The following is a 26,413-nucleotide window of genomic DNA, read 5'->3' as shown; positions in this document are numbered from 1 at the left end:
ACACAAAATCGTAGATTATTATTTAGGTCGCCATGTTCAGCGTTTCGTTTTTTTTGTCATTAGAAGCACTGTTTTAATTTCCATTGTTGCACAAATAGAGGGATAGCATTAAAACTAATTATGGAAAAATTATTTAATAACTAAATAACTCAATCAATAATATCATACAACTATAGTCAAACTGACATAAAAACCAAATGGATATGATATTTCTAAAAAACCAAACTCGAAACCTAATCAAAAACGAAAATTTCTTTAAAATTGAATATTTTTATTTTTAAAAAAAAGAATCTGACCAAAATAAAATAAAATTGAACCGAATTTAATCTAAAAACCGAACGGTTATAGTTTTTCTAAAATAATAATAACCAAATCCGAATATAACCAAAACCGAAACGTCCACCGCTTGACCAAAACACATTATGTCAAACAAGATATCCATTGCTTTGTTACAGAGGCAACGAAAACGCAAAGCCAAGCATGAAGACAAGGCTTCTTCTTTGGACAAATCATCATCACAAACTCAGGGTTGAAACAGGAAGACTTTTTGTCTGTTAAGACAGACAAAGCTGATGAATGCTATGACATTATACATTCGAAACATTCAACAACGCAGAGCATTTACAAAGAGATTATACATATACAAAGGCAAGGCTTCCGGAAAGAACCATTAAGTCCGATACCTTAAAAAGGGAAGACGCGTCAATGGAGCTTAAAGGCTAGAACAGGGGCCATCGTCAAGATTCAAGATCTGCATGATGGTAAAGAGATGCCTCCACAGAAAGCAGCAATTAACAAGTAAAGCAATAGAACGATCAACCCCGTCAACAACGCCCTGTCATATACATCCAGAAAAAAGCTCCGTGAATTAATATCCGAAAAGGTCAACATGGGTCAAACCTACCGAGTTTATACAGAAAATAGGTTCTACTACGATCAAAATATACCCGCTTAATACCCAGAAGAGAAAACCTATTTGCTCAGAGAAAGGAGAACCCAGCCCAGTTTTGGTGATGGTTCTTGACCATGATGACATCCCACTATTCATGCAAGTCATCAAGTCACCAAATCTGAAATCTCATCTATTTCAGCCAATGTATTATGCTAGAAATCGTTTTATAGTTTCCTAACCAATTTTTCTTTTCAAGATTCGTCATTTTGAGGGGAGACCTAAACAGAAAAGACTTAAATCAGTCGATATGCTACCACGTTGAGCCAGAAACTATCAGAATCTCGGTACTCTCAGAATCGTCATAAAACAGCTAATCTCAGGACTATGTAAGAAGTCATAGTTCCTTACAGGAGCTTAGCATTTTTCATCCAGAGAGCTCGACGGAGGCGCTTTGATTGTTTCCTGAAGTGAAACGCACTATCTTGCATAGTTGCAGTCCGATCAACAAGAAGCTCGATCCTATCACCCCTCTCCAGTATTTTCTCGATGTTATCCACCATGACTGCGCGAATCTGTATACACACCAAGAAAACAATGAGAGAATATTTATTTCCTTGGGAGAAATCAAATTTAGCAGGACACCACACTAGCAGAGGTATGTAAACTACAGTAAAAATATACAACGAGCAGAAGAGCAAGGGTGCCATCTTTGATTTCACACGCTTTATGATGATAACCAATAAACCAGATAACCACGAAGATTATATGATTTCATTATTCCTAAGTGAATGCATGCACAAGTTATACCTTTTCAATTACAGTAGATAGGCAACGAAACGTCTAAAGCTGGTAAAAGGAAAAATCTTTACCTCGCTGACTTCTCCTCTAACACGACTGAGAGTATCTACACTAGGATTACTGGAGAAGAACTCCATCTGCTGATGCAAAACCCTCGAAAATTCATCATTCATTGCGTAAGCAGGTGTGTAAAGGGCCACTTTGCCATAGTTTTTCATGAACCTCATATGAATATCCTCCAAGTACGAAAATGGAATCCTCCCTACAATTCAATCAACAACTGCTAACTTCAGAATCAAGCCGTCTCAAAGGCACAATGAAACCCAACTTAAATGATATTAGATAGAGAATTCAAAGAATTTTCATCTGTGACACGGTTTATGAGCCAAGATTACAAAACAAAAAATTCAATTCAGGCCCTAAAACGCTCATTTTTAAATGCATATATGCAAACGGACATTCAGAAATCCCCAAAAAACCCAAAATATTCAGACGAAATTCATCCACACCGTTCATCACTGAACAGTAAAATTAGGTTTTTTTTCTGGAAAATTACGATTCACCGACGAGAGAGAGAGAGCGCTTACTTCCAAAGGTGTCGTTGGCCATACAGAGGAAAATGAGGCCATCGGATCTGAGAATATGGAAGATGTAATGATCCTGAGAGAAGCAAAGCCTGGAGTCGTCGGTTTCCGGTGTAAGCTTCTCGAAGATCCGCCGGACGACGGCGCCGATGTTCCCCGTGACAGCAGAGAACTCCGCCAGAACCACCGTGCCCCTCGCCACAACGGCGTAGAGGATCGCCATGGAAGAATGTCTTCCTCCGCCGTCTCGAGCTCGCAGATTCGAGGTAAATGGTGAGGATCACCAGAGCTCCGACGAAAAGTTCAAATTAGAATTCGCTGCGTTTGGGTCAGAGTATGCACACACACGGACAAAGTTATGTCGCATCAAACTCTGGAACTGGCCCTGGTACTTTAATGATATTTACCAATGGTTCCCATACTATTTTTAAGATCAGTTTTAACCTTATATTTAATTACTTTCTCTTAAGGAATGTGAATGTATACATAAATAAAAAGAAATTTTAGATAAATTAGGGCCATAAAGAAAGATTAGATAAAAATTTTAAAAATTTAATGAGTTTATAAGAGAATTATTGTACTTGTGATCATTATTCATACACTATTCTTATGTGTATGTCCAAAATTTTGTTGTGTGAAGCTAGGATTACAAAATTTTAAATGATCGGTATCTATTTTGTTTGTAAGTTTTTTGGACTATATATATTGGGGTCTTAACTGTATTTCTAATTGTTAACGGTTATTTTTATTGAACATTTAAAATGAATTTGATATGGGAATGGAAATTCAAATTCGAAATTATAGACCGCTGACACAGGGGATAGAAAATGAGAATTTTATGTAACGGTCATAATAAATACCTTCGGCCCATCGATCATTTGCTTATTTATTTAACAATTTATAATGGATTTATATGGTGTGTAATAATATTATGAATATTTTTTGTTTCAAGAATGCATCGTCGATAACGCACAGGAATGTTTATAGTAAATTCGTTCCAAAAATGTGAAAGAAAAAACTAAAATAAAAAAAGAATAAAAACCCCATTTAAATATAGTAGAATTTAATTTCGTGGCATGCTTGAACCTATTTCCTTCGACATGTTTTTATATATTATAACGAATAGACAATTGAAATATTATGTTATCGTATAATTAAAATAACATCGAAACCTAATCCATAAAAGAGCCAACCCGACCACTATGACCACAACCTTAAAATCTTAGAAGATACTATAAACAATCATTAATTACATGTCCTCACGTTTTAGTACTAATCGTGCCAGCCACATGTTTTCATGCTATAAAATTTGCAACATTCCGTACATATATTTGCTCGTCGAACGCATTAGGGTTTAGTTTCCTTCTGAAACCTAAACCTAAAATTAATAATGGCCGCGAACTTCCCGGCCGTTTCGGTTTTGATCTTCTGTCTCGCCTTTGTTAGCGTCGAACGTCGTTATTGTTTCGGTCAGTTGCTGCCGAAATTCTACAACGTAACATGTCCGAGTGTCGAGAATGTCGTTTTCAGAGTCGTCAATGATACGTTCCATAAGAATGCTACGGTTGCGCCGGCTTTGATCCGACTGTATTTTCACGACTGCTTTAGCGGTGTAAGTCCTCGATACCTTCTTCTTCTTCTTCTTTTTCCTCGGATTCGATACGTGCATAATCCTTCAGATACTCAAGAATATTAGGGTTCCCGATCCATTATATACCCAAAAGATTTCAGATGTCACAATTTGATACTTGTATTTCGATATCCGGATTATGAGTACCCGATAAAATGTGGTATGCAAAACCCAAAATTAATATTTTTTAAATATAGATATATAACACAGAATGTGTAATATTATATATCCTAAGGTCAAATGTAAATAATAAAAATTAACAAGGGTTCTTTACAAATATATATGGATACCCGTCCCTGGTTTTTAACCGTATTCCCATACCCATGAAAAATCGGGTATCCCCGGTCGGATAAGTTCTCCTAGAGTTGTTTGTAATGTTCTTGATCCAATTATATACGAATATATATATATATATATATATATATATATATATACTACCTTTATTCCTAGAGTTGTTTGTAATGTTCTTGATCCAATTATATACGAATATATATATATATATATATATATATATATATATATTGTATATTATCGTATCATTCTTTTTCTAGTAATACATATGTAGATATTAAGAATTCGAGTTTCGTATGTTGATTTTATTTAAATCGTATCCAATGGTGCGATTAGGGATGCGACGCTTCGCTTCTACTGGACGGTCCGAACAGCGAGAAAAAGGCGTCACCGAACCTAAGCGTACGAGGTTACGATCTGATCGACGCTATCAAAACCGAACTCGAAAAGGTATGCAGGGGAATCGTTTCTTGCGCAGACGTCATAGCTCTCGCTACAAGAGATTTAGTCACATTGGTAAATCTCTTCACTTATCCCCAATCATATATACACACATATATACGTGTATATATTGAAATGAGAACGATATATATACATATATTATCGAATAATTTTTTATATAGGCAAGCGGAGGAAGAACAAGGTACGAGATTCCGACGGGGAGATTCGACAGCAGAGACCCTTCGGCGGTGGATTTGCCGTCTCCTGCTATGTCAGTTTCCGACACCGTCGCCAAATTCGCGACCAGAGGGCTTAACCTTACCGATATGGTGTTGCTTCTTGGTAATGCTTTGAGCCATTAGCAAGCAATAACACACTTTTTTTTTCTAACATAGTTACCATCTCATTTATTTTATTTTTGGGATTAGGTGAATTGTTTAACATCTACTCTACACAAAATTATAAAATTTTAGACTAAGTTTAAAATTTTGAAATATCTAAATACAATATTATAAAAATAATAATATAAAGAATTTATGTCCGTATAGGTTATCAACAATAAGAAAAAAAAAAGTAACAATTATCACATTGAAATACATATTTTTTAAATAAATAAATATAAAAATGTTTTCAAATATGAGTCTCCACTCTAACAAATTAAAAAAATACTTTTTTAAACGTTGAAATTAATAAAATGGTAATATTATTTTCAAAAAAATAAAATTAATTATGAAAATAGTATCGTAATTATTATATAAAAAATGTGAGATTATGAACCCTATACCACTTAAACGTGCTATTATTAGACGGTCGTAAATCTTAATAGTTGACTAACGTCACGTGTTTTATATCCGTTTCGGATTTTATTCAGGTGGCCATACCATTGGAGTGACGCATTGTTCGTTCGTTCTTGATCGGATATACAACTTCCGAAACACGGGCCGACCCGATCCGCTCATGGACCCGCAGCTCGTAAAAGATTTGAAGCTCGTATGCCCTCCGAATTCGAAGATCGACAATGCCATAAACCTCGACCAGGATATTTCAAGTGCGAATATTTTCGACGTTTCTTTTTACAAACAGATAGATCTCCGTCGAGGAATCCTCGTGATCGACCAAGCCATCGCAGTGGACGGCCTTACGAATAAAACGGTGACGGAAATCGCAAACGGCAACGATTTCTTGCCGAGGTTTGGTGAGGCTATGGTGAAATTGGGATTCTTTGGAGTTAAAGGCAGACTCGACGGAGAGATTAGGAAATCGTGCAGTTCTCGCAACAAGCCGTCGCTCCGATTCCCTTCGGTTCCGTAGAGAAATGCGTGCCGTTTTTTTAATCATCGTATATTGATTTCGTATTTGGTCGTCGATTTGTCTTGGCCTCTTGGGAATTAAAAGTGTGATTTTTTTTCATTTTTCATTATTTGTTTTTGGCATATGAGTTTATATATATGTAAGTGCATATATATATATATATATATATATATATATATATATAAGTGCTTATACATATATGAACACATAACAAACAAATATATGCATGCTTATTATACACACACACACATACACATATACATGCACTTACACAAAATATTCATATATACACACATTTATATATGTAAATTGACATATATACGTGCTTATACAGTTATACATGTGTTTGTATATAAATATAAGCCAATATATTTTTTGTGTATATATATGTGCATGTATATATATATATATATATATATATATATATATATATAGCAAAAGAGAGAAAATGGAGAGAGATGGAGATAATTTTGTGGATATTTTAATGTATTATTTATTCTCTCAGATCCAAATAAAGTTGACATGTATTTATATAGCCACGCAATTAACTCTCTAGCTACTACTAAACTCTTCCAATATACTCTAATAATACATGTTTTTATGTATATATATATATATATATGTGTGTGTGTGTGTTTATAAACCCATGTATAAATTTTAGCCCAAAAAAAACACATGTATATAATTGATTTCGATTTTCCGACCAACTACACATCATCTTCCGGCGTCAATTTAATCTCCTGAATAATGCCGTTAAGAGTCATGTGAAGAATGACAGATTTTAGATAAATAGACAATTTTATCAAATTTTTTTTTAATTTATATATTTCTTGATCCGGTGCTATCAAATTAGTGTATTTATAGAGATATATAAGATTTCCCCCTATTTTTTCCCATTTATTTATAAGTCTCATTTCTATCTTTTCTCAAATTTAAAAAGGTATAAAACTATTTGTTCTCTAATTTATTACACTAAATTTAGAGATTTGTTTTTTCTCCCTTCCTCGAACCAATTGGCATTTTTAAGCGAAAGGAAACCTAATTTTTGCCCTAAAATCGGACAAAAGAGCTTCACGAAGCCGAAATCGAATTCGACCCGAATCTCCAAATCGGAGCCTCGGTAATGGATCCGAATGGCCGTCTTCCTTCCAGATTCAACCGCCTCCGTGAATCCTCCGCCGTCTCCGATCGCCTCCTCGGCACTTTCACCGCCCAAGGACCTCGCATCGACATCCCCTCCTCCTCCGCCGTCGTCGCCGACGGCGATCTCAACGAGGACGATATCTTCGCCACAGACCTCTCCCACACGCCTCGCTCATCTTCTTCATCCTCAGCTTTCCTGGCTGTTCCGCCGGCGTCGGCCCGGCCTATCCAAAGGACCAGAAGCGGTTTGAAGACCGTCGAGGCTTCTGGAATCCTCGCCGCGCTTCCAGAGCCTTCCGGAAGCAATCACCTCGGCCATGTTTTTCACCACAAATCGGCGGCGGCTCTCTCCACCTCCGTCTCCTCCACCGCTTCTTCGCCGTCTTCTTCCGGCGGCGCATCAGCGGTTTCGTTGTCATCGGCTCCCCCGCGCCCAACCGCTCCGAAACCGCCGCAGGAGAGGATCCCTTTCCAGTCGTCGTCGATCGGTGGCGGGAAGTATCCCCAATCGGCCCCGGTGCAGGTTCCGGTGATGTCTCTGTCGATGATGAATCGACGACGGAAGGAGTTTGACCTGGCGGACGTGGTGGACGACGAGGAAGAGGAGGAAGGCGAGATGCTTCCTCCGCACGAGATCGTAGCTCGGTCGCTGGCTCAATCATCACTGCTGTCATGCTCGGTGTTGGAAGGAGCAGGAAGGACGCTCAAAGGAAGAGATCTCCGGCAGGTAAGGAACGCTGTTTTCAGAAGAACAGGTTTCATAGATTGATTGAATTCTCGGAGGCATTCTTTAATTTATTATCGGATTGGCTAGAAACTTCCGTGAATGTCATGTATTTCCCTACCTTGACTGCTGTTGCTTCAGAGCAAAGAGAACCCTATTCTTGTCAATATATTGTTTCTAAGGATTGGATGTTAGATTTGGCCTTTATTCTGGTTTCTTGTTCTTGAGAACAAACAAATCATCAGAGATTGAAACGACTTGGCTTGTATTGATAAGGAATCAAAAGCATAGGAACTGAAATGATGAATTTGGAAAGGGGTTGAATTGATTGCAGTATCTGGATACGAAATGATTCGGGCATTTTCTGGAGAGGTATAGAATTATGGGATTAAGTTAGAATTATGGGATTAAGTTTGAGATGGGATTAAGTTCGTGAAGCTTCTAATTGAGATTCCTGCTCTGGTGGGTTTGAAGTTTTAACATTTTAGGATACTGGAAAAGGCCGAATCTTAGAACTGCGAATCATAGATGCGGTTTCACGTGTTATTGACTGGAGGTGTTTGTTTTTTGCCATTGCCTATTTGATTTGATGCTATGAATGGCAAGTTGAAGACTTTGAAAATGTAGCCTAGTCGTTTAAGGAATGCACAGTTTATATCTGAAATGAGATGATGGAGTTTTTGATATGCGGTTCCCAGTCAGTTAATCGAGAATGAGATCTGGGTTGAGCATAGTTGAAGAAATTCATAAGGGGTTGTATAGTCCCTCTGCTTTCAGAAGAAATGTGTCTTTTGTGTCTTTTTTTCTCAAGGCTAGGGTCTTTTAAAACTTGAGCATTAGGCCAAGTTTGATGTTATTGCTCTTTCCTTTCCACCTGTGTAGTTCTATACATATGCTTGAATTCTTGTCTGGCATTTGTTACGATATGTGGCCGTATATATAGGTGCATGGTTAAATCCTGTTCGAGTATAATAAGCATCAGATCCAGAACATGAATCCCAGACACGTCGATTAGCTGAGAACCTCGGCCCGGACTTGGTCGGATTCATATTTGAATCTCGAGGTTATTGAAGATCCATCTCAATTTATCTGGGGATGTTAGGGGTGGGCGAGGGTCGGTTATTTGAGTTTTCCAGTATACCCGACCTCGACTTTGGCCCCTCGAACATGCTGGTCGAGTTACCCTGATCTCAGTCTCATGAAGTTGGGTATCCGAGTTTTGGATACCTGTAGGGGCCAACAAGGCGACAGCATGTTGCCTCCTCTTTCAGCTTCATCTTTGGATCTTCCCTCTCCCCTCTCTTCGCGGGTAACAACTAGACGAAACCCGAATTCAAACCAAAAGTCGGGATCCCGGGATACGTGGTTCGGGTTCGAATTCTCGGGTTTTGGATACCTACACTTAACCTTGGATAATTATTATTCTAATTCTAATTATTAATTTTTTTATTTTTGATCTAAAATTTCCTTTATATAGGATCCACATTCCAGTTTTTTAGAAATGAATTAAGCGAATTTAAATGATTGAAAAATGGAATAAAACAAAATTGTAACAGGATACAAAAAAAAAATGATATATATTTGGGAAGCTAAAATTGATTATATTAATGAGGCGTCAAGGTTTGCCCCAACGATACCAGTGGCGGCCTCATTGCTATCCTCTCTCTCGAGGTCCAGTATTATTATACTTCTCATTAGAAATCACGAGAATAATAATACATCGCTTATATCATGTGTCACGTTACATGTGATTACAGTTCCTGTTGAGACTTTTTGTTTTGCTTTTTGGTCGACCATATATTTCGAGCTTCTATATATGCATAATGTTACGTACGTGCCCGTGCTTTAAAAAATATATATACTGATTTAAAGGATTATATTAATGAGGATTTAGGGTTATTGAACATAAAAAAAAAAAAAAAGGAAATATAAGAATTTAGGGTTTGTAAGTGGAAGCATAACAAGACTCTTCATATCTATTTTCCATTTTCATATTACATATGGAAGGAAAAGAAACCCCCATAAATGTGAAGGGATTAAAGAGCTGTGATATGTAGGAGAATCAAACTGCGGCCTCCACCCAACAACTAATGCATGCAAGTTTTTGGGTCCCTTTGCATTTACTCTCTCTCTCTCTCTCTCTCTCTCTCTCTCTCTCTCTCTCTCTCTCTCTCTCTCCCATCCTATTTCTCATCGTATAAAGCTTCGATGCGTCACTCATGTTCTCTAAACGTATATGTTCTTCCCCTTCAGAAGCTTCAGTAATGGCGAACATTCGAGCAGTTTCTGCGACAATCTTCATCTTTGCTTTGGCTGTCGCCTCCCACTTGGAGACGTCGGAATGTTTTCTTGTCAAGAGCAGAGTCTCTTGCCTTGATTGTCCTCCCGATTTCGACTACTCAGGTTTTCTCACTGCGTTAAACCCTAATCTGTGATCTTCAACTCGATCGTCAAGAAACAACCTACACAAAAGAACTTTCGAGTGTATACATATATATACATGTATATCGATGATACAAATATGTATCGTGAATGGTTTAGAAACTTTATGAATGTTGCGATGGATTTCTATAACCATCTTTGTCCATCTGTTTAATCTTTTAAACCGTATCAGTACGTTTAATGTATATATATATATATATACATTGTATATAGAATCCAAATTTGTAACTATGAGATAAAAAAAAACAAAGATATATAGATATATGTACATTTCTTGATGTTTGGTTTTTTTAGGAATTAAAATTCTCCTAAAGTGCGACGGAGAGAAAAAGCCGGCGACCGCCACTGCCACGAAGGACGGCGGATTCCGGGCAGAGCTTCCCGCCACCGGCGTTAACTGTCTTGCAAAGATACAAGGAGGTCCTGACCAAATTTACGCTCGCAAACACAACATGGTCTCTCCGATAATTAAGTCTGAATTCGAACCGAACACTTACAAAACCTTAAACGCTCTATCTTTCTCTCTGTCTTGCCCTAAACCCACCGGAGATTTGGCCGGAGATATGAACGGATCTTCGAAGACAATCGATCTTTTCCCGGGGGCCGGAGGGTTTGGATTTCCACCCACCGGTTTAATGCTCCCGTTCTTGCCAATCATCGGCATTCTTTGTTAGTGATATTGATGGTGTTTTGATGACGTGAGTGCACTTCAAATGGATTTAAAGCTTGTTGTTTGGTTTGTTTGTTTGTTCCATAAATGTTGGAGGTTTGCGAGGGTAGATCCGGTATTCTATGTTGTTGTTGTAATAATAATGAAGAAAATGTTATTGTTAATGTTGTTTTAAGCCAAATATTCCCAACTTGATATATATACCAATCTTTTTTTACATATTAAATTGCAATTAAAAACAAAAAAAAAAAGCGTAATTTTTTTAAGAAATGAATATTTTATCATAACCGGACCGATCGAATTCAAACAAAAACTAAACGGTTATATTTTTTTAAAAAAAAAAACAAAATTATCGTATTTGAATATAGCCGAATTGATACTAAAATGGCTGTCCGAAAGCATAGTGACAGTGACCCCCGGAAGAAAGAGAAATAATATATAAAGGCTCAAAATGGAAGGAAAAAAAGGTCCAAATAACTCATTAGAAGGGCCCATTAACAACTGTAGGAGGCTCAATAAGAGACTTAAAAGCCCATTAAGGTCCATAAGAGCATCTTAAAAATGGGCATAGGCAGTGGCACTTCGGTACTATACTTTTGTTGTCATCTATCATTTGTTTCAAAATTCAAATGAATTTATAAAAAGAAAGAGAGAGAGACTTGAGGCCAAAACCGTTACAAACTTTTAACTTCATTAAAAAAAAAAGTAAAACCCTGCGTAAAAAAATATACAAATAAATCTTAGAACTCGTAAACCTGTCATTCAAACCCCACCAATATATAATTGAATAAAACCTCGAATTTACAAATTATTACTCTAATAACCCGTTGATTTATTTGACCACAATTTTAGATAATCAGAAATTCACATTGACCCAGAAAACTGATGTCAGCGTCTCTACGTGACCAATTTTAAATGAATTTTTGCCATATCAATATTTTGGGTCAAAATTTAATCCGATTTGAGAGTAAATAAAGTCGATTTTTCGGGTCAACATAACAGAAGATAATCAGATTGAAAGTTTATGCAATTAAAATTGGTTATATAGACACGTTAACATCAGCTTTTCGAGTCAAGTGGATTTTCGATCGCCTGAAATTGTGGTCAAACAAGTCAGCGGGTTATTAAAGTAACAATTTGTAAGTTTGAGGTTTTATTAAGTTACATGTTGCAAGTTTGGGATTGAATGACAAGTTTACAAGTTGAAAGTTTATTTGTATATTTTTTTATAAATTCGAGATTTTTTTGGGTTTTACCAAAAAAAAAAAAACTTTTCATTTGTTACCTTCATCTAAATTTTTATTGTTGTTCCAGACATATAATTTTGGTTCCCATAAATGTTATAAACGTGATTTCACTATCCGATTTTTAAATGGATCGAATTTTGTTCTTAATTTTGATATATTTAATCTTCAATTGCATACATAAATTTATTAAAAAAACGGATTAAAATAAAAATATTGTCTATGAAGCGCAAAATCTCAGAATCGCAGGATGTATATTAGATAAGCTAATATTTATGAAAGAGAAAAATACAGAATTAACAAGAACTCTCTATCCTTAAACGCTGTCGGGAAACCCCTCTTCCAGCGGCGCCGGCGGCGCCGGCGGCGGTAGAGTCCGCCATTAGAGAAGCTCGAGCCGAGAAAACCTGATTGGAAGTAAACGCGGAATCAAACACGGAGAAATCCATCCAATTCTTCAGCAACCCTTCTTTCCCCCATTTCTCCGGTATCGAAACTTTTCCGGCGATTTCTTCTCTGTGCCTCTTCAGCCTCTCTCGTCCCGACAAAGCCGTTTCCTGGTCCGATGATTCTTCCTTGTTTGGTTTCTCGGAAGATGCTGGATTTCTGCGGACGGTAGCATTCTCAGATTCTTCTGGGGAACAAGTCTTTGTGAACGTTGGCTTGGTGGGTCTGTTTGGCTGGCAGGAAAATTCAAGACTCCGGTGAGAAAATCCGGAAGCAGCGTTCTTGGATTCCTCCTGCAAATGGGTGTTCTTCATTTTCTTTGTACTTTCGATTTTCTCGGTTTCTGTATATATATATATATATATATAAGTACACAATTGCAGAGAGAGAGAGAGAGGGAGAGAGGTGGAAAAGAGAATATAAGGTTGAGAATTGAAAAGAACGTAGAGGAAGATGGGGGAATCTGTGGTTTGGTTTAGTGCGTTCGCTTGTTTTCTTATTTATTAAAGAAAGCAATGTATGGTGTTTGACGTTTCTACGTCTCAAGTTCTCTTTTTTTTTCAAATTAATTTTTTTTTTTCATGACGTCAAATGTTAATGAGTGGTTTTGCTTCCTCCTGGGGACACCCATTTTGAGATTTTTTTTTTTGTGGTTATTTTTGGCGTTCGGGGGAAGAAGTTTAAATGCGTATATGAAATTAGGGTTCATGAATGGTCAAAGTTGATGGTCGTGGGGATCTCTCACACAGTCCCATTTTGTGGAGGCTACAAAAGATGCGAATGTCTCTCTGCATAATATCAAAGATATTTTATGCATGTGGATACCATTGCGTTTTCTAGTTCACATACATACACATACACATACACATCTATATACATAACATACCATCATGAAAAATCATAGATATCTGCAAGGCAGACGTTTCATTGTTTACCTTCCACCAAAAATAAACAAATTATAAAAGATCTCATGAACAAAGTTGCATGCATGATACAAAAATGTCATTTGTGTATATATATATATATATATATAATATCATCTACTGAATGAAGGCATATGCACTGCAAAACCATTCTTGAATATGGTGGCGCGCACACACACACATATATACACAGTCAAGCCTCATTCCTCATTCACTGTTCAAAGCAAATAATCTCTAATAATTCGGGCTTATTTACAAATCCAAAACAAAAGGGCAACAATTTTGGGATGAGGATTTAGCAGAATGATACCATAATAAAAGGATTCTCAATGTTTGACAGTGAGTGGACCTAAAGAAGAAGCTTGACATCAGAGAGGTCATCCATGGGGATTTCAAGCCCCATAGTATCTATATCCTGCAAGCCATCGAACCAGTTACCAAGATCAGCTGGCTCTTCCATCGAATCCAGCTCGGGAAACGCCATGTTGTTGAAGTCGAGAGGCGCCTCCTCGTCTTCCACAGGCGGTTGATGGTGAGGGTTGGCTCGGCCCGATGGACCCGTCGGGTGAGTCGTCCTTGCAGATTGTTGGTTACTGTTCTTCTGATTCGGTTTGGTCTTGATTTTGTTCCCAGGACCGTCTTTTTTCCGTTCTACGTCCCTTTCGCTTCTCTTACTGCCGCTGTCTAGGCTCATTGTCGTGATCTTGGATGACGCAGAGCCAACGACATCATCGATTAGTACTTCCCTCCTCTTTGTACTAGACACTGCCCCTGCAAAGATCAAAACCAAAGGCGTAAATTTTCCATAGAGACCCCTGATACGCTTCAATATCATCGTCGAGTTAAACAAAAAATCTGTGATGGGTTCGTTTGTATTTAGCTTTTCCTTGTGGATACGTTCTTTTTCCTATCTGTTCCTATTCTTCCATTATCTAACCGTACGTGCTACAACAGAAGAAATGATTAAGATTTGCATTACCAGATCCTCTTGCCTCGGCTTGATGATCAGAAGGTTCGTTCAAAGTGTTACTGGCTGGTTCCCAGCCAACAAAAAATCTGTGATGGGTTCGTTTGTATTTAGCTTTTCCTTGTGGATACGTTCTTTTTCCTATCTGTTCCTATTCTTCCATTATCTAACCGTACGTGCTACAACAGAAGAAATGATTAAGATTTGCATTACCAGATCCTCTTGCCTCGGCTTGATGATCAGAAGGTTCGTTCAAAGTGTTACTGGCTGTTCCCGAGCCGCCATTGTCCGAAGATTTTGCATCATTACAGGGAGTACAAAACAAGACGTCCTGAAGGGCGGGATCAGCAAAGCAGCTACGTCCAGTCTCTTCGAACTTCCGACACCGAGCAACGGTCCGCTTGATGAACGACAGTGCCACTTGCCTTGAAACCTTACGGACTTTCGATGCTTTACTGCCTCGGCTTGCCTGTTCACGTTTAACACCCGCTATTAGAAAAAAACCCGTAAATGTCTATGCATTCTTTCCTTCATTTGAATACGGAAAGTTCAACCATATTATTACCACTCTTTTCCTGTGAGCCATTTCCACAAGATGGTCCATTGCAAGATGCTCAATTTTCCTGCACATTAACAAGCTACTCAGCATTTAAAAAAACCATCATAAAAGGCGTCATTGGGAAGTAATGAATCTGAACTACAACTAAAACTAGCCTTCTTTCAGCATCTCTGCTCCTCTGTATTGACGTATTTATCTTCTCCAACTTCTTGTTCTTGTTTCGGATCTATTGAACAAAGAAAGAGAGTGGTCAAATTCCCAGAATATCTGGTAAAAGCTGTGGTAAAATTCCCAAGATGAATATCTGCACTTCTAAGTAGTGCATTCTAAGCAAGAGCGCGAAACCCGAATTTGGTTTTCTCACCTGCTGATAAACGACTTCCTTCAATTCCAGAACATTTGTGCTGATAGTTTCTTCCGCTAGATCAGGCTGTGTAACAAAACAAACAAATGGAAACATGAGATGATGAAACTGACATAAAAACGGCATGGCCTTACGATTACGCCATTCTAATTCCTGTCCCTAATTGCAAAGGAAAAGAGAAAATTATAAGATAATCATATCAATTCTAAATGTTAATAACAACCCGATAGAAAGGATGTATCGTAACATTCATACAACAGCTGGGCGAGACATGCATATTTCAGATATTGGAACTTTGTTTCACATTTTTCCATTCAAGTTCCTATTTCTCTATCATCTCATATTGATTAAAAACAATAGAAAAACTTAAGAGTGGAGCAAAACCTACCAATGCGTCGGGGTATACACCAATGCTCTGTAGTTCCAAAAGAAGACGCTCATCCAAAGACATGAGCTGATACTGCGCTTCAGATAATGGGAAGACGGGAACGTTCATTTCCCGAGGTTGTAGCTGACTCTGATTATTTGAACATATCTCACTGCCGACCGCAACTTCGGAATGCGATAAATCATCGTCTCCCAGCCACTGTTCGTTGCTATGGACAGAAACCGACATGCTTCCATTTCTAAAAGAGTTTGACATGACGCTCCTATCACTAGAAAACCTGTCAAACAAACAATTCTTCAGGGTTTGAAATTCGGCATTTGACTCTACTTCAGATTCCATTCTGTCCCTTTCTCTGGGCTCAGTGTCGATATAAGTACATGAACCGCAGTGAGAATCATCACTCGCATAATGAAGTGACAGATTTTTCCCTTCGCCAAATTGTACGACTTCTTCTCCATCATCTTCTTCTATTAAAGCAGAAAGCACCCTCTTATACAATGGATTGCTCTCATTCAGCTTTCTCATGTCCAATCTTTCAAATGAAAGATCAGAAATAGATGAGGCTTGATTCGAAAAGTCGACAGTATCATCACCAGGACCCTGAGGAGCCTTCGGCAGCAAGACACCCTGAGGAAGTTCTTCTACTTTCACTATTGTACTCCAACGAATGGGAAAAAAAAAGTTGCCAAAACTGAGTATAATGAAATTTTACCATGATATTATACCCATTTGCTGTTGTCTCTCTTAGAGATTCATCAAGTTCTTCCACAAAACTCAGCTGATCATGAAAAAGAAAAATTAAAAGATGTACTAGAGTTTGACGCATATCAAAGAGAAGCTGAATATTACAACATCTGGTATTACCTGATCCTTCATGTATTGCATGTCGTCTGAGCTGACAGAAGCAAAGATGTACTCCATCTTCTTCCAGAACTTTCCAGAACAAGTATGACCTTCATAAAAAAGCTTTGCACTTTAGCAAGCAGTTTATTTACAGAAAACCATGGGCAGAAAGACCCAGGATACATACTGGATGCTTTACATGCAGAGTTGGCAGCTGCAAAAAGATCTTCACGATCATCATCAGATTCACCTGAAAAGGCAAACCTTCTTGAGTACTCGTAAAAAATGGCATCATCAGAAGCATAAGGGTGCTCATTTTGTTGCCAAACCACTCAAATGAAATCGAAAGATGAATGACAAAGATATTTTATTCCAACAGCAATGTTCTTTTCATTCAGCCTCGCAAGAAATTCTATTTCATTCAGATATTGATATCCTAACTTCAGATATTCAAGGGTTCATACTGAAGAAATAAGTAACGCTCTTAAGCAAAAGATTAATGATACAATTTAGAAGCAGCGAATCAGGTGAAACCATGAAACTCGAAAAATGCAAAATAAAGACATGGGAAAGGTTCAAGAAATACCTGTGACATCTGATGAAACAGTATTTGCATTTGAGCCAAGACGAGTAGAAGCTTTACGGTCTTTAAGCTTTTTGGCAGGTGGACGCCCAGATTTGCTGGCCAGAAAGAAAGCAGATTATTAATTCTGATACGGACGAGCATGCATGCACACACACACACACACACACACATATATATATATATATATGTATATCCTGCTTTTCGGAAAACCAACAGTATCTGATAAATTGAAGAAAGAAAAATACAGGAAAGATTTAATGGTAAAAGAGAAACATAAAAAGTATATTGCATAAAATTCACCTTTTATTTTTATATAAAGCAATCTTTGCATGTGGAATAGGCTTCTCTACCGGGAGATTCTCCGTCTTAATGGTGATAGGATGAAAACCAGGGGTTGTCAAAGACGAACCACTTCCACCTTTCCCTTGCTTCCATGTACTATTATGACCAGAATGGATCTTGTTCTTTCTTAAAGGAAGTAACAGTGACCCTGTTTTCTGAGTTGTGGTCACTTCACCACTCTCTAGACCATCCTCTCTCGCTTTGTTATCTCCAGCTCCAGAGTCCTCACTGTCCCATAACCCATATGGCGATGAAGCATTCTTCAGCTCCCTTTTCACCTTTATAGTGGTATTATCAACAACTGAGAATGATCCAGTGGTTCCAGGGGAAGCTCTTGGACTGAAATCAGATGTTGAAAAGCCTTGAGAAGAGATTTTGGTTTCAGCATGCTTCATAACAGGAGAAACTACATTTGTTCTTCTTGTTCGAGAATTTTTATGCGGTCTCTGGCCAACCCATTGAGCCATTGCATGTGGAGATGAACCTGCTGACATTTGAACCTTTTGATTATTTCAAAGAATCATTGATGATACTTTATTAATACCTTTGGAGATTGCTCCAGACCTTGTAGAGCTCCGGAAGGGGGCTCAACTCTGGATGAAGGTTCTGCAGCCAAAATGGCACCTATTCTTGGAGCCCTAGAAGCTTTTCCTTTCAACATTGCATTAGAACTGTTTGTCAGGTTATCGTCCTGCAAATGTCTCCTGGATATATATAAACATGCATATATCAGTCACATAATAAAACTTTCCGTAACATACAAGCTACAACTGCAACAGAATTGAAGCTCAATGTGTTTACACACTTGTTTCCCTTGGCCATAAGCCTCTGCTCAGCAATCGCTGAACGATCCCTTGCAAGTGAACCAGTCTCCAACTCATTCCTGGACAATGAACCGACAACTGGACTATGGGGCTCAAAAAAAGTATCTAGTCTGTTAATTCCACTCGCCCCAGAAGTTTTGGATCTGCAACATATGAGACACAATCCACATTACAACTGACATCAACAGGTTGAACTAAATTTACAAAAGTATGGAGAAAAAAATACATATTACAATTGACAAACTGAAATTGGTAAAGGGGGAGAGAAATAAAATTCGGGGTAGAATCATTTTAACTGAGCAAATAGGTAATTCTCAGGAATAACTTAGGAGATGTGTGGACAGTAAAGTACATGGAGAATATGGAGAATATCGTGAATCAATTAGTTGCAATAATAATTTCATCCACTGGGATATCATGGAATTCTACAACAAAGATTCAATAAACAAGATTATGACCCTCAGACAAGAAGATTGGTAATTACATGCTCTGATGGGTATTCAATATTGATACATCTCTAGAATATCTGTAACCACCTCTTACATTGCCAACAAGAGAAACCATCAGGTCCACTATTATCTCATATATTTCAAGCATACCTGTAATTCTGGGTGTCACAGGAACGCAACTTGGAGTCAGCTGTCGGCTTTGGCTGCATGGCAAGTTGATCACTATTCAAAACTCTGTTACCTAGAGTCGCAACAGATCGTTTCCTTTTCATTTTTGTCTCCCATCCTTCAGCTCCAACTGGCAATCTGCGTATCTTCTCTTCAATTCGCATGGTTTCTCCAGAGATGCCTGGAAGAGAATCAGAATCCTTTTCTGTTGCCTGCTGTCTTGAAAGAGCAGAAACCCTAACATCCCCCTGAATAAATAACAGAAAACCCATTTAACAACAATGACATGCCAAAAGCTCCTTCCTTCCTGCCACATCAGAGAAAGCCCGACACCGAAGGTGCTTGTGGTATATATCTTGGGATACTAGTATAAACCTTATTGAAAAGTACACAAAGGCTTTCAGATGTCATGTCTCAAAGAAAGATTTGAAAAATAGCAAAACATTTAGTGAAGATAAACAGAACATAAAAACATCGAAGATACTTAAACATACTCCATATACATGTAAAAGCAACTTATAGATCAAAAGTCGAATTTAGATACAAACCCGCACATCTGCCACTGACGTCCGAGCCCGCTTGTTCAACCCAAGCATCTTTTTTCTTTCATCTGATTTCTGAGCCATAATGTCCTGTGTTCTTGGTATCTGATTTCTCACCTTATCTTGGTTCAACGCGTCCATCCTCTCACCAGGTGATATATCACTATAACGCCGTTTCTTTGAAGTTAATGCTTCTGCATACTTGTCCAGTTTGAAAATGGATTCGCCTAGTTTCTTTGCTCGATCCCTACAACAAAGGTATCGTTTCAACTTTCGAAGAAGAATCATCAACAAAAAGATTTAAGTAAAGCATATTCGTTTTATCTCGGAGTACAATTCATGGAGGAAAAACACAAAATTCATACCCGGCTTCTCTAGAAGTATCCTGAACGCTTTCTTTGAAATGCTTGAGCTCCTCTGTCGCAACAGGAGGAGAAGGTTTAGGATGGGCAAGAGCAAAAGAATTGTCTTCTGCTGAGGTTCTACTAGGGACACCGAAAACCCTTCTAAGCTCTCCCGAGCGTGTATATTTCTGATTGCCTAATCTAATTGGTTCCAGTGGCAAATATTGAGGCAACGGTGGCACATCTGATGACGACCCTACTCCTCGGCTCGAGTTATTGCCAGAACCTAGCATGCTGCCTTCTCTCTCCTGGCTTTACTCCAAAAGCTACTCTAGCAGAAACCAAAAACCCACAAACCTGCACTTAGGCAAAATTCTCCCATTGCTTCCTCACAACCGGAAAATAGCTTCAAACTTGAAAATTTGCATGAACTAGCTATGAAGCTATTTGTAAAAACTAAAATGGGTACCTGATAATCGCAAATTCAGAAGTACTATGAAATAACTCTTCTTCACCTCGCAGATCTAGCTTAGTGATTCTTAGAACAACGGAACAAACAAGAGCTGTTTCTCAAACAAAGATGACAGCGAGAGCTGTAACTTAATCATGTACCGAGACTATGGTAGCAAAATCATGTACAAATATGACAATTCTATCTCCCTGCTACGGCGGCAAAATCACTTCATTCAACACAAGAAAGATATAAAAGCCAAAAAAACAGCAGACTGACTCCAAAACAAGTAAAATTGGCCAAAAAAAGGCAATGTTAAAGATCAAGAATTGTCGATGAAATGGCAAACTCACTCAACTAATCAAAACCCGCAAACCCTTATTTCCGAAAATTCAACAAAATTTCAAGTTTACTCACCTTTCTCCTTCAACCAAAACACAGGAATCGTGGAATCGAAGCACAAAACCCTAGGAATCCAGCAACGGCGCTGACCAATCAAAGCGATGAAATGTAAAACCCTAGAAACACGGGGAAGAACAAAAATACAAAACTGAGCAATCGAATTCCGACAGTCCGAGCGAAATTCGGACCGAATCGAAGTTCGGCTCCGTCACCCTAAATCATCAACGAAGTCTAGCCCTTCGAGAGATTAGAGGAGGAGAAGAAAAATCCCTTGCGAGGAGACTTTCCCACGGACACGCGCGTCCCATTTAATATATATAACTGTATGTATACATTACTGACGTCATTGATCACCGTCTCGCGGCTCGTATATACGCGTACACATATACATGTATACATGCATATACACATACCTGTGTATTTATATACTGTATTTAATCGATTAAAAAAATTAAATTTTAGTAATAGATTTTAAAAATTATTTTTATATAAGTTTAAACAATAGTAAAACTTATTTAGAATTATTTTAAATAAATTTATCATTAATGATAATATGATATGTTTACAATTTGTATTCAGTAATAATAATATCTACTATTAACAAGATTTTTAATTAGTAATAATTTAAAGTTACCTGCGACATTAAGTTATGAGGGGCATATCCCTTTTGAGCAAATCAAATACCAAATTTCGCACATCTCTTAGTTTTAATTGCCATTATATTTCGGTTGCCCCAATAAATTATTCATATAATTTCATGAGCACACTTTATTCGAACGGATCGAAAAATCAATATTTTAAGAATTGAAGTATTATATATATATATATATAAAGCAATATTCACACAAGCTTTATAGAGTTTTGACATTTGACATGATTCTTGGGCATACAATTCAACAAAGCATAAAACTTAATTAGAGAACAAATTTATATATAAATATGTCCCGAATACAATACACGGTGATTATTCAATACTATATATAGATATATGTATATATTCAATACTCTCTCTCTCTCTCTCTATATATATATATATATATATATATATATGAATAATGGCATGTAATGCAAATCACGTCTACCACCCTGTACTAACCATCCTGCGGATCCTCCTTAGCTTGTCTCCCTTCTTCTCCCTTATAATTTGGTTGCTCCTGTTCATCACCTGCCATTTCCCACACATTGCTACAAATTTTTAAAACAATAATCTATATATTAAATATAAAAATTTCCAAAAAAAAAAATGCAAAATAATATAGCAGAAGATATTGAAAGATTGGTAACCAATTCGATGGGGGTAATTGACATGTTGCATTCCATAGGATGATATGATATATAGCTGATCTTGGATAACTAATATCTATTTTTTTTAAATCATAGGTATATTTAACAAAAAATAAATAATGGGTATAGTTCTCAGAAAAGGTAATAGAGAATTTATATTACCTCTTGCCTCCTTGTCTTCTCGTTTTCCTCCTACCAATTAAAAAAAGAAGAAGATATAATAGCAGAAAAAATGGTTAAAAAACTACCCATGAAAGGTGGAATATAAAACTTTATTAATTTACGAGTGTGAAAAAAAGGTTAATATTTCTTCAATTATTAAATAAATCACCACAATTTTCTTTAACTTCAAGTTTTCTTCTACGAGTTGGTTCAATTCCAACTCCAACTCCACAGTGTATGCCTGCGAGTGAAGAACATAAAACCACTATGAGAAAATCTTTAAAAAATCATTATTTTAAAAAAAATTGACTGTTTAAAAAATAAAATAACAATCTTTCATTACAAAAAAAAAAACAAAAATAACCGATGCAAATTTGCAATTATGTTACCTGTTTTCGGGCTCGGGATCTTGCCGCGGATTCTCGGTTTTTTATCATTCGTCGTTGTCTCCGCTCCATCAAAACTTCGGGCGGACCGTCTATTATACGTTTCTTGATACGAAACGCATCTAAACCGGTCAAAAACCGGCCGGAACTCGACACATTACCCGGTACACCACTTGACGATTCACCCAAAACAGAGTAAACCGGCCGGTTATCGTTATAACCGTTTGGGTTCTGAGCCGGTATCCCAACTCCGAATTCCGGGTTACCAAAACCGGTTGTCGTGGCCGTCATTACCATTGCTGTCTTCAACGGTTCTTGCACGACCCCGGCTTTTACGAGGAAGTCTTCGAGCGTTATCTCGCCGAGCGTTTGCTGACGTGGAATCTCGTCTTCCTCGTCGGGATTGTTACGATCTGATGAAGATGGTGGCTGATGATGATGGTGCATGTTGTTTTGTATCTCGAACCAGACTTCGTCGACAGTTTTCTTGCACAATGGGACAGGAACCGACAAGGATCCCTGTCGCGCAAGAACTGAGTACGGCACTGTCTCGCTGGTCGCTGCAGTAGCGTTTGCGTTTGCGGACGCGGGTTCCACATTCGAGGCCTCGACGGTCCATATGTTCGCGAGGAACTCGTCCATGTTCATAGCGCCGAAATTTTTGCCACTCTTGGTCTGGATCTCGTCGAGGGTCAGCGACAGAATCGAGTTTTGTCGGCCCAATTGTTGCGGCCGCAGCGGCTGCGTACCTGCATGGAGCGTTTGCGTTTGGATTTGCGTTTGGGGTTCGGGGTTGAATATGTGGAAGCTTGAAGTCTGATCCGATTCATAGACCGACATCGTTCCTTGCCTTCGATTCTTGAACCGACAACGAACATTTAGACCAAGAATTAAACATATGCATGTTTATGTATGTACATAACACACATGCATTATGTAAATGGAGATTAACTAGCGATGATATACATTGAAATTTCAACGAAATTGTGATATAATAATAGCATCGTATGCAAATATATTGAATAGTAAAAAAAAAAGATTAAAATCACGAACCAAAATTTACCAGAAATATATATGCGGCAAGAGATGAAAGACGTACGAGACTGCTTGAGATTGATGTTCGATCTGCGACTCAAACATACGGAGAGACTTTTATCGAGAAGAACAGGCGGAGTTTACAATGATGTATACACTACACTATATATATATAAGTATATACGTATATATACATGCATATATGGTGGGTATATTTATTTAAAATTCTGAGATTATTGAGGAATGAATGGATGAGGGGGGATTCTGGCTATTGAGTGGAGTGTAACTGACATTGCCGAAAAAGAGTAAATATTTATTTATTTTATAGATTAATATTGTTATACATGGAATCTGGCGTCACAGTTATTTTCTTCTCGGGCTTCAGTTGACACGTCGGTGACACCTGCCTCCATTTCCCTGCCGAGATTCTCTTTATTGACATTTACATATTTTAGTTTATTATTATTCGGGTGAAAAATTATTTTTACTTTTTACTGGGCAGCTACACCATACAAAACAAAGGATGAAAATTTTAAGTGATTAATTGGCCCCTTTACAAAAAAAAAAAGAAAAGGAAATTCGCGAGAGAACCAAAATTTAAACTTTTAAAAATTTAAATTAGAAAGATATTATCATCTAAATTAGTAAATATTCTTTTTAAAATTTAAACTTTTTTATCTTCACATATTCATTTTAAAAAAATCAAACGGTATTATATAACAAATCTTAACAGGTTTTCCACACCAATCAATCGACATGCCAAAAAAAAAAAAACAGAAACAAAATAAATAAATATATCGTCTAGGGTTCAATGATCACAGCCTTGGGTCTGTACATTGGAAGCTCGTCGCCAAGAAGAAGAGACCTCAAAATGGCGTCGCAAACTCCGTCGTAGTGAACGATCAGGTGCCCGCCCTTCGGCACCTCGTGGTACTTTATCCACTGTAACTTGCGGCACAAGCAACGCTGCAGCTGAAACGGCACGACCTTGTCCTCGTAGCCTTGCCACACGTGGACGGACGAGCTCTCGGATCCGGACGGAAAAGGGTCGGGTATATCCGCCGGGTCGAACTCCCAGTCGCCGAACGCCGTTATGAAATCGCTCCTCAGCGTTTCGAAAACGCGGCGGTCCCTGAGGCCGTCCTTGGTGAGCATGGGGAAGCCTTTGGTGGTGGAGAGGACGTGGATGTCGTGGTCGTTGAAGTAGAGAGGGTTCTTCTCCAAAAGGGAAGTGGAACCGAAGAGATTGCGAGTGACCCACCAATGCAATATCCCCGGGAAGTGCTTCGATATCCAGACCGACCATTTTATCAGTTCCCTCCTGTAATCTTCCTTCTTCACGCTCTCCGGCAACGACTTCCACCTGTAATTCACCACCCCCGCCACCATCGCCACCCCCGCCAGCCTGCCATCGATCAATCCCCATATATAATCATCTATATATATACATAAATTATTGTATATACTGATTCAACACTTCGAGTTTTGGGAGGTGAATAAGAGTCTTGATGTTCGTTCAGACACATTTTAAGGAACAACATAATGAGTTTGGACATAGTTTAGACATCCATCCATGTTGCGGGTACTATGTATACTCTCTCATTCATTATAGAATATACATACATACATATATATGTATATGTATATACCTCCGAGGAATGTGTTTGAGACAACTCCAGACAGTGTAAGATCCCATGGAGATTCCGATCAAATAAAACTTGGATCCGATCTGCAACTGATCCGCGAGTTCTTGGACATCGAATGCCTCACTCTTCAACGACCGTTTCGGGTTCGGATCGCTGTCTCCGTACCCTGCTCGGTCGTATACTAGAAAGTAGATCCCCAGTTCTTCCACAAGCTCCTGATAACAACACTAACAGCACCTTAGTCTTTCATAAAGTGAAAAACATTTTTACAGCAAGAAGTAAACGGTAACAAAAAAAGCATTTCCACCATCATTCTTGTCGGACACCGAACCTGAAAATCATGTACCAATCTGTACTGTTTGTTTCAGACATTGCAGATTACATTATCCAATCAAGACAGCAGAAACATCACTTAATTAATTCAGTTTCCTTGAACTCGATGCTATATTTTATATACATACATATGAAGGGACGATGATTCTATATACAAAGTCGGAATTCAACGATTGAGATCCGTATGAAGATGGTGAAAACTCAGGAACTGATATAAATCGCTGTCTTTTTCAGATCAGATCGAAGACCCAGAAAGAAAGAACAAAACTTTCGAAGAACAGAAGACAGATTCAGATCGAAGATCGAAGAGACAAAGAGATCGATCTGAGTGTACTTGCGAAGCATTGAAGTTCATGTCCTTAGAGCTTCCGAATCCATGAACAAGAACGATCTTGAACTTGGCTTCGTTCTTGGGAACGCCTCTTTCCTTGTAAGCCAAGTATCTCCCATCTCGAAGCTTGATTCTTTTCTGGGGATTCGCAGGTTGATCCGCCATTGTCGACCCCAATAAGCAAAAAAGAAAAAAAAAAGAGAAGAAGAAGAAGAAGAATGTATTAGGACAGGGGAAAGGTAGATCTAGCTGGCGTTTTGAATAAATTATGATGAATGAGACTCTGTACAGAGAAATTATTTGTCCTCATTAGCAATTGAAAATTCTAAAATTTGATTATTTTACAAATATAGATGTTTTTATTCCCTTATTGGTTCTTTTATTTTATTCTGCCAGCTTCCTATTCGTTGATTATAATTTCATTTTTCCTTTATTGTTGGAAATTGATTTACTCTAAAATATTTCCA

General features: G+C 38.0%; 8 protein-coding genes across 17 annotated transcripts; 3 read left to right on the top strand and 5 right to left on the bottom strand.

Moving 5' to 3' along the window:
- Nucleotides 1–425: 425 nt before the first annotated feature.
- On the bottom strand, nucleotides 426–2,608 carry LOC104810923 (vesicle-associated membrane protein 714). The gene is made up of 4 exons (XM_010537398.1): nucleotides 2,278–2,608; nucleotides 1,762–1,952; nucleotides 1,301–1,464; nucleotides 426–835 (listed from the first exon to the last, which is right to left on the bottom strand). The coding sequence occupies exons 1-4, from the start codon at nucleotides 2,495–2,497 to the stop codon at nucleotides 745–747; spliced, it is 666 nt and encodes a 221-aa protein (XP_010535700.1). The 5' UTR covers nucleotides 2,498–2,608; the 3' UTR covers nucleotides 426–744.
- Nucleotides 2,609–3,637: 1,029 nt separating this feature from the next.
- On the top strand, nucleotides 3,638–6,008 carry LOC104810922 (peroxidase 60). Its single transcript, XM_010537397.1, has 4 exons — nucleotides 3,638–3,886; nucleotides 4,532–4,711; nucleotides 4,819–4,978; nucleotides 5,508–6,008. Exons 1-4 carry the CDS (start codon nucleotides 3,665–3,667, stop codon nucleotides 5,945–5,947), a joined length of 1,002 nt encoding a protein of 333 aa, XP_010535699.1. The 5' UTR covers nucleotides 3,638–3,664; the 3' UTR covers nucleotides 5,948–6,008.
- Nucleotides 6,009–6,950: 942 nt separating this feature from the next.
- LOC104810921 lies at nucleotides 6,951–8,008 on the top strand. The gene has a single exon (XM_010537396.1). It carries the CDS (start codon nucleotides 7,071–7,073, stop codon nucleotides 7,857–7,859), a length of 789 nt encoding a protein of 262 aa, XP_010535698.1. The 5' UTR covers nucleotides 6,951–7,070; the 3' UTR covers nucleotides 7,860–8,008.
- A 2,031-nt stretch (nucleotides 8,009–10,039) lies between these two features.
- LOC104810920 lies at nucleotides 10,040–11,109 on the top strand. The gene is made up of 2 exons (XM_010537395.2): nucleotides 10,040–10,217; nucleotides 10,551–11,109. Exons 1-2 carry the CDS (start codon nucleotides 10,079–10,081, stop codon nucleotides 10,928–10,930), a joined length of 519 nt encoding a protein of 172 aa, XP_010535697.2. The 5' UTR covers nucleotides 10,040–10,078; the 3' UTR covers nucleotides 10,931–11,109.
- A 1,263-nt stretch (nucleotides 11,110–12,372) lies between these two features.
- LOC104810919 lies at nucleotides 12,373–13,092 on the bottom strand. Its single transcript, XM_010537394.2, has one exon. The coding sequence runs from the start codon at nucleotides 12,929–12,931 to the stop codon at nucleotides 12,467–12,469; it is 465 nt and encodes a 154-aa protein (XP_010535696.1). The 5' UTR covers nucleotides 12,932–13,092; the 3' UTR covers nucleotides 12,373–12,466.
- A 583-nt stretch (nucleotides 13,093–13,675) lies between these two features.
- On the bottom strand, nucleotides 13,676–21,057 carry LOC104810917. Of its 9 annotated transcripts, none has more exons than XM_010537384.2 (18): nucleotides 20,785–21,057; nucleotides 20,386–20,479; nucleotides 19,938–20,273; nucleotides 19,579–19,819; nucleotides 19,013–19,278; nucleotides 18,395–18,556; nucleotides 18,154–18,293; nucleotides 17,548–18,073; nucleotides 17,248–17,342; nucleotides 16,849–16,911; nucleotides 16,683–16,771; nucleotides 16,531–16,596; nucleotides 15,819–16,445; nucleotides 15,431–15,496; nucleotides 15,222–15,292; nucleotides 15,073–15,130; nucleotides 14,721–14,976; nucleotides 13,676–14,311 (listed from the first exon to the last, which is right to left on the bottom strand). In XM_010537384.2, exons 3-18 carry the CDS (start codon nucleotides 20,207–20,209, stop codon nucleotides 13,890–13,892), a joined length of 3,420 nt encoding a protein of 1,139 aa, XP_010535686.1. In that variant the 5' UTR covers nucleotides 20,210–20,273; nucleotides 20,386–20,479; nucleotides 20,785–21,057; the 3' UTR covers nucleotides 13,676–13,889. The 9 variants fall into 9 exon arrangements, with proteins under 9 accessions (XP_010535686.1, XP_010535688.1, XP_010535693.1 ...); XM_010537386.2 differs by having other exon boundaries at nucleotides 20,386–20,454; XM_010537391.2 differs by having other exon boundaries at nucleotides 19,938–20,247; nucleotides 20,386–20,454.
- A 604-nt stretch (nucleotides 21,058–21,661) lies between these two features.
- LOC104810916 (ABSCISIC ACID-INSENSITIVE 5-like protein 1) lies at nucleotides 21,662–23,865 on the bottom strand. 2 transcript variants are annotated; one of them, XM_010537381.2, is made up of 5 exons: nucleotides 23,701–23,865; nucleotides 22,605–23,459; nucleotides 22,385–22,456; nucleotides 22,216–22,245; nucleotides 21,662–21,934 (listed from the first exon to the last, which is right to left on the bottom strand). In XM_010537381.2, exons 2-5 carry the CDS (start codon nucleotides 23,439–23,441, stop codon nucleotides 21,848–21,850), a joined length of 1,026 nt encoding a protein of 341 aa, XP_010535683.1. In that variant the 5' UTR covers nucleotides 23,442–23,459; nucleotides 23,701–23,865; the 3' UTR covers nucleotides 21,662–21,847. The 2 variants fall into 2 exon arrangements, with proteins under 2 accessions (XP_010535683.1, XP_010535682.1); XM_010537380.2 differs by having other exon boundaries at nucleotides 21,665–21,934; nucleotides 23,665–23,864.
- A 488-nt stretch (nucleotides 23,866–24,353) lies between these two features.
- On the bottom strand, nucleotides 24,354–26,208 carry LOC104810915. Its single transcript, XM_010537379.2, has 3 exons — nucleotides 25,950–26,208; nucleotides 25,286–25,497; nucleotides 24,354–25,041 (listed from the first exon to the last, which is right to left on the bottom strand). Exons 1-3 carry the CDS (start codon nucleotides 26,109–26,111, stop codon nucleotides 24,438–24,440), a joined length of 978 nt encoding a protein of 325 aa, XP_010535681.1. The 5' UTR covers nucleotides 26,112–26,208; the 3' UTR covers nucleotides 24,354–24,437.
- Nucleotides 26,209–26,413: the final 205 nt, after the last annotated feature.

The sequence above is a fragment of the Tarenaya hassleriana genome, unplaced genomic scaffold, assembly GCF_000463585.1.
Source record: "Tarenaya hassleriana unplaced genomic scaffold, ASM46358v1 Cleome19, whole genome shotgun sequence".
Lineage (NCBI taxonomy): Eukaryota > Viridiplantae > Streptophyta > Magnoliopsida > Brassicales > Cleomaceae > Tarenaya > Tarenaya hassleriana.
This window is presented reverse-complemented; position numbering and strand designations above follow the sequence as displayed.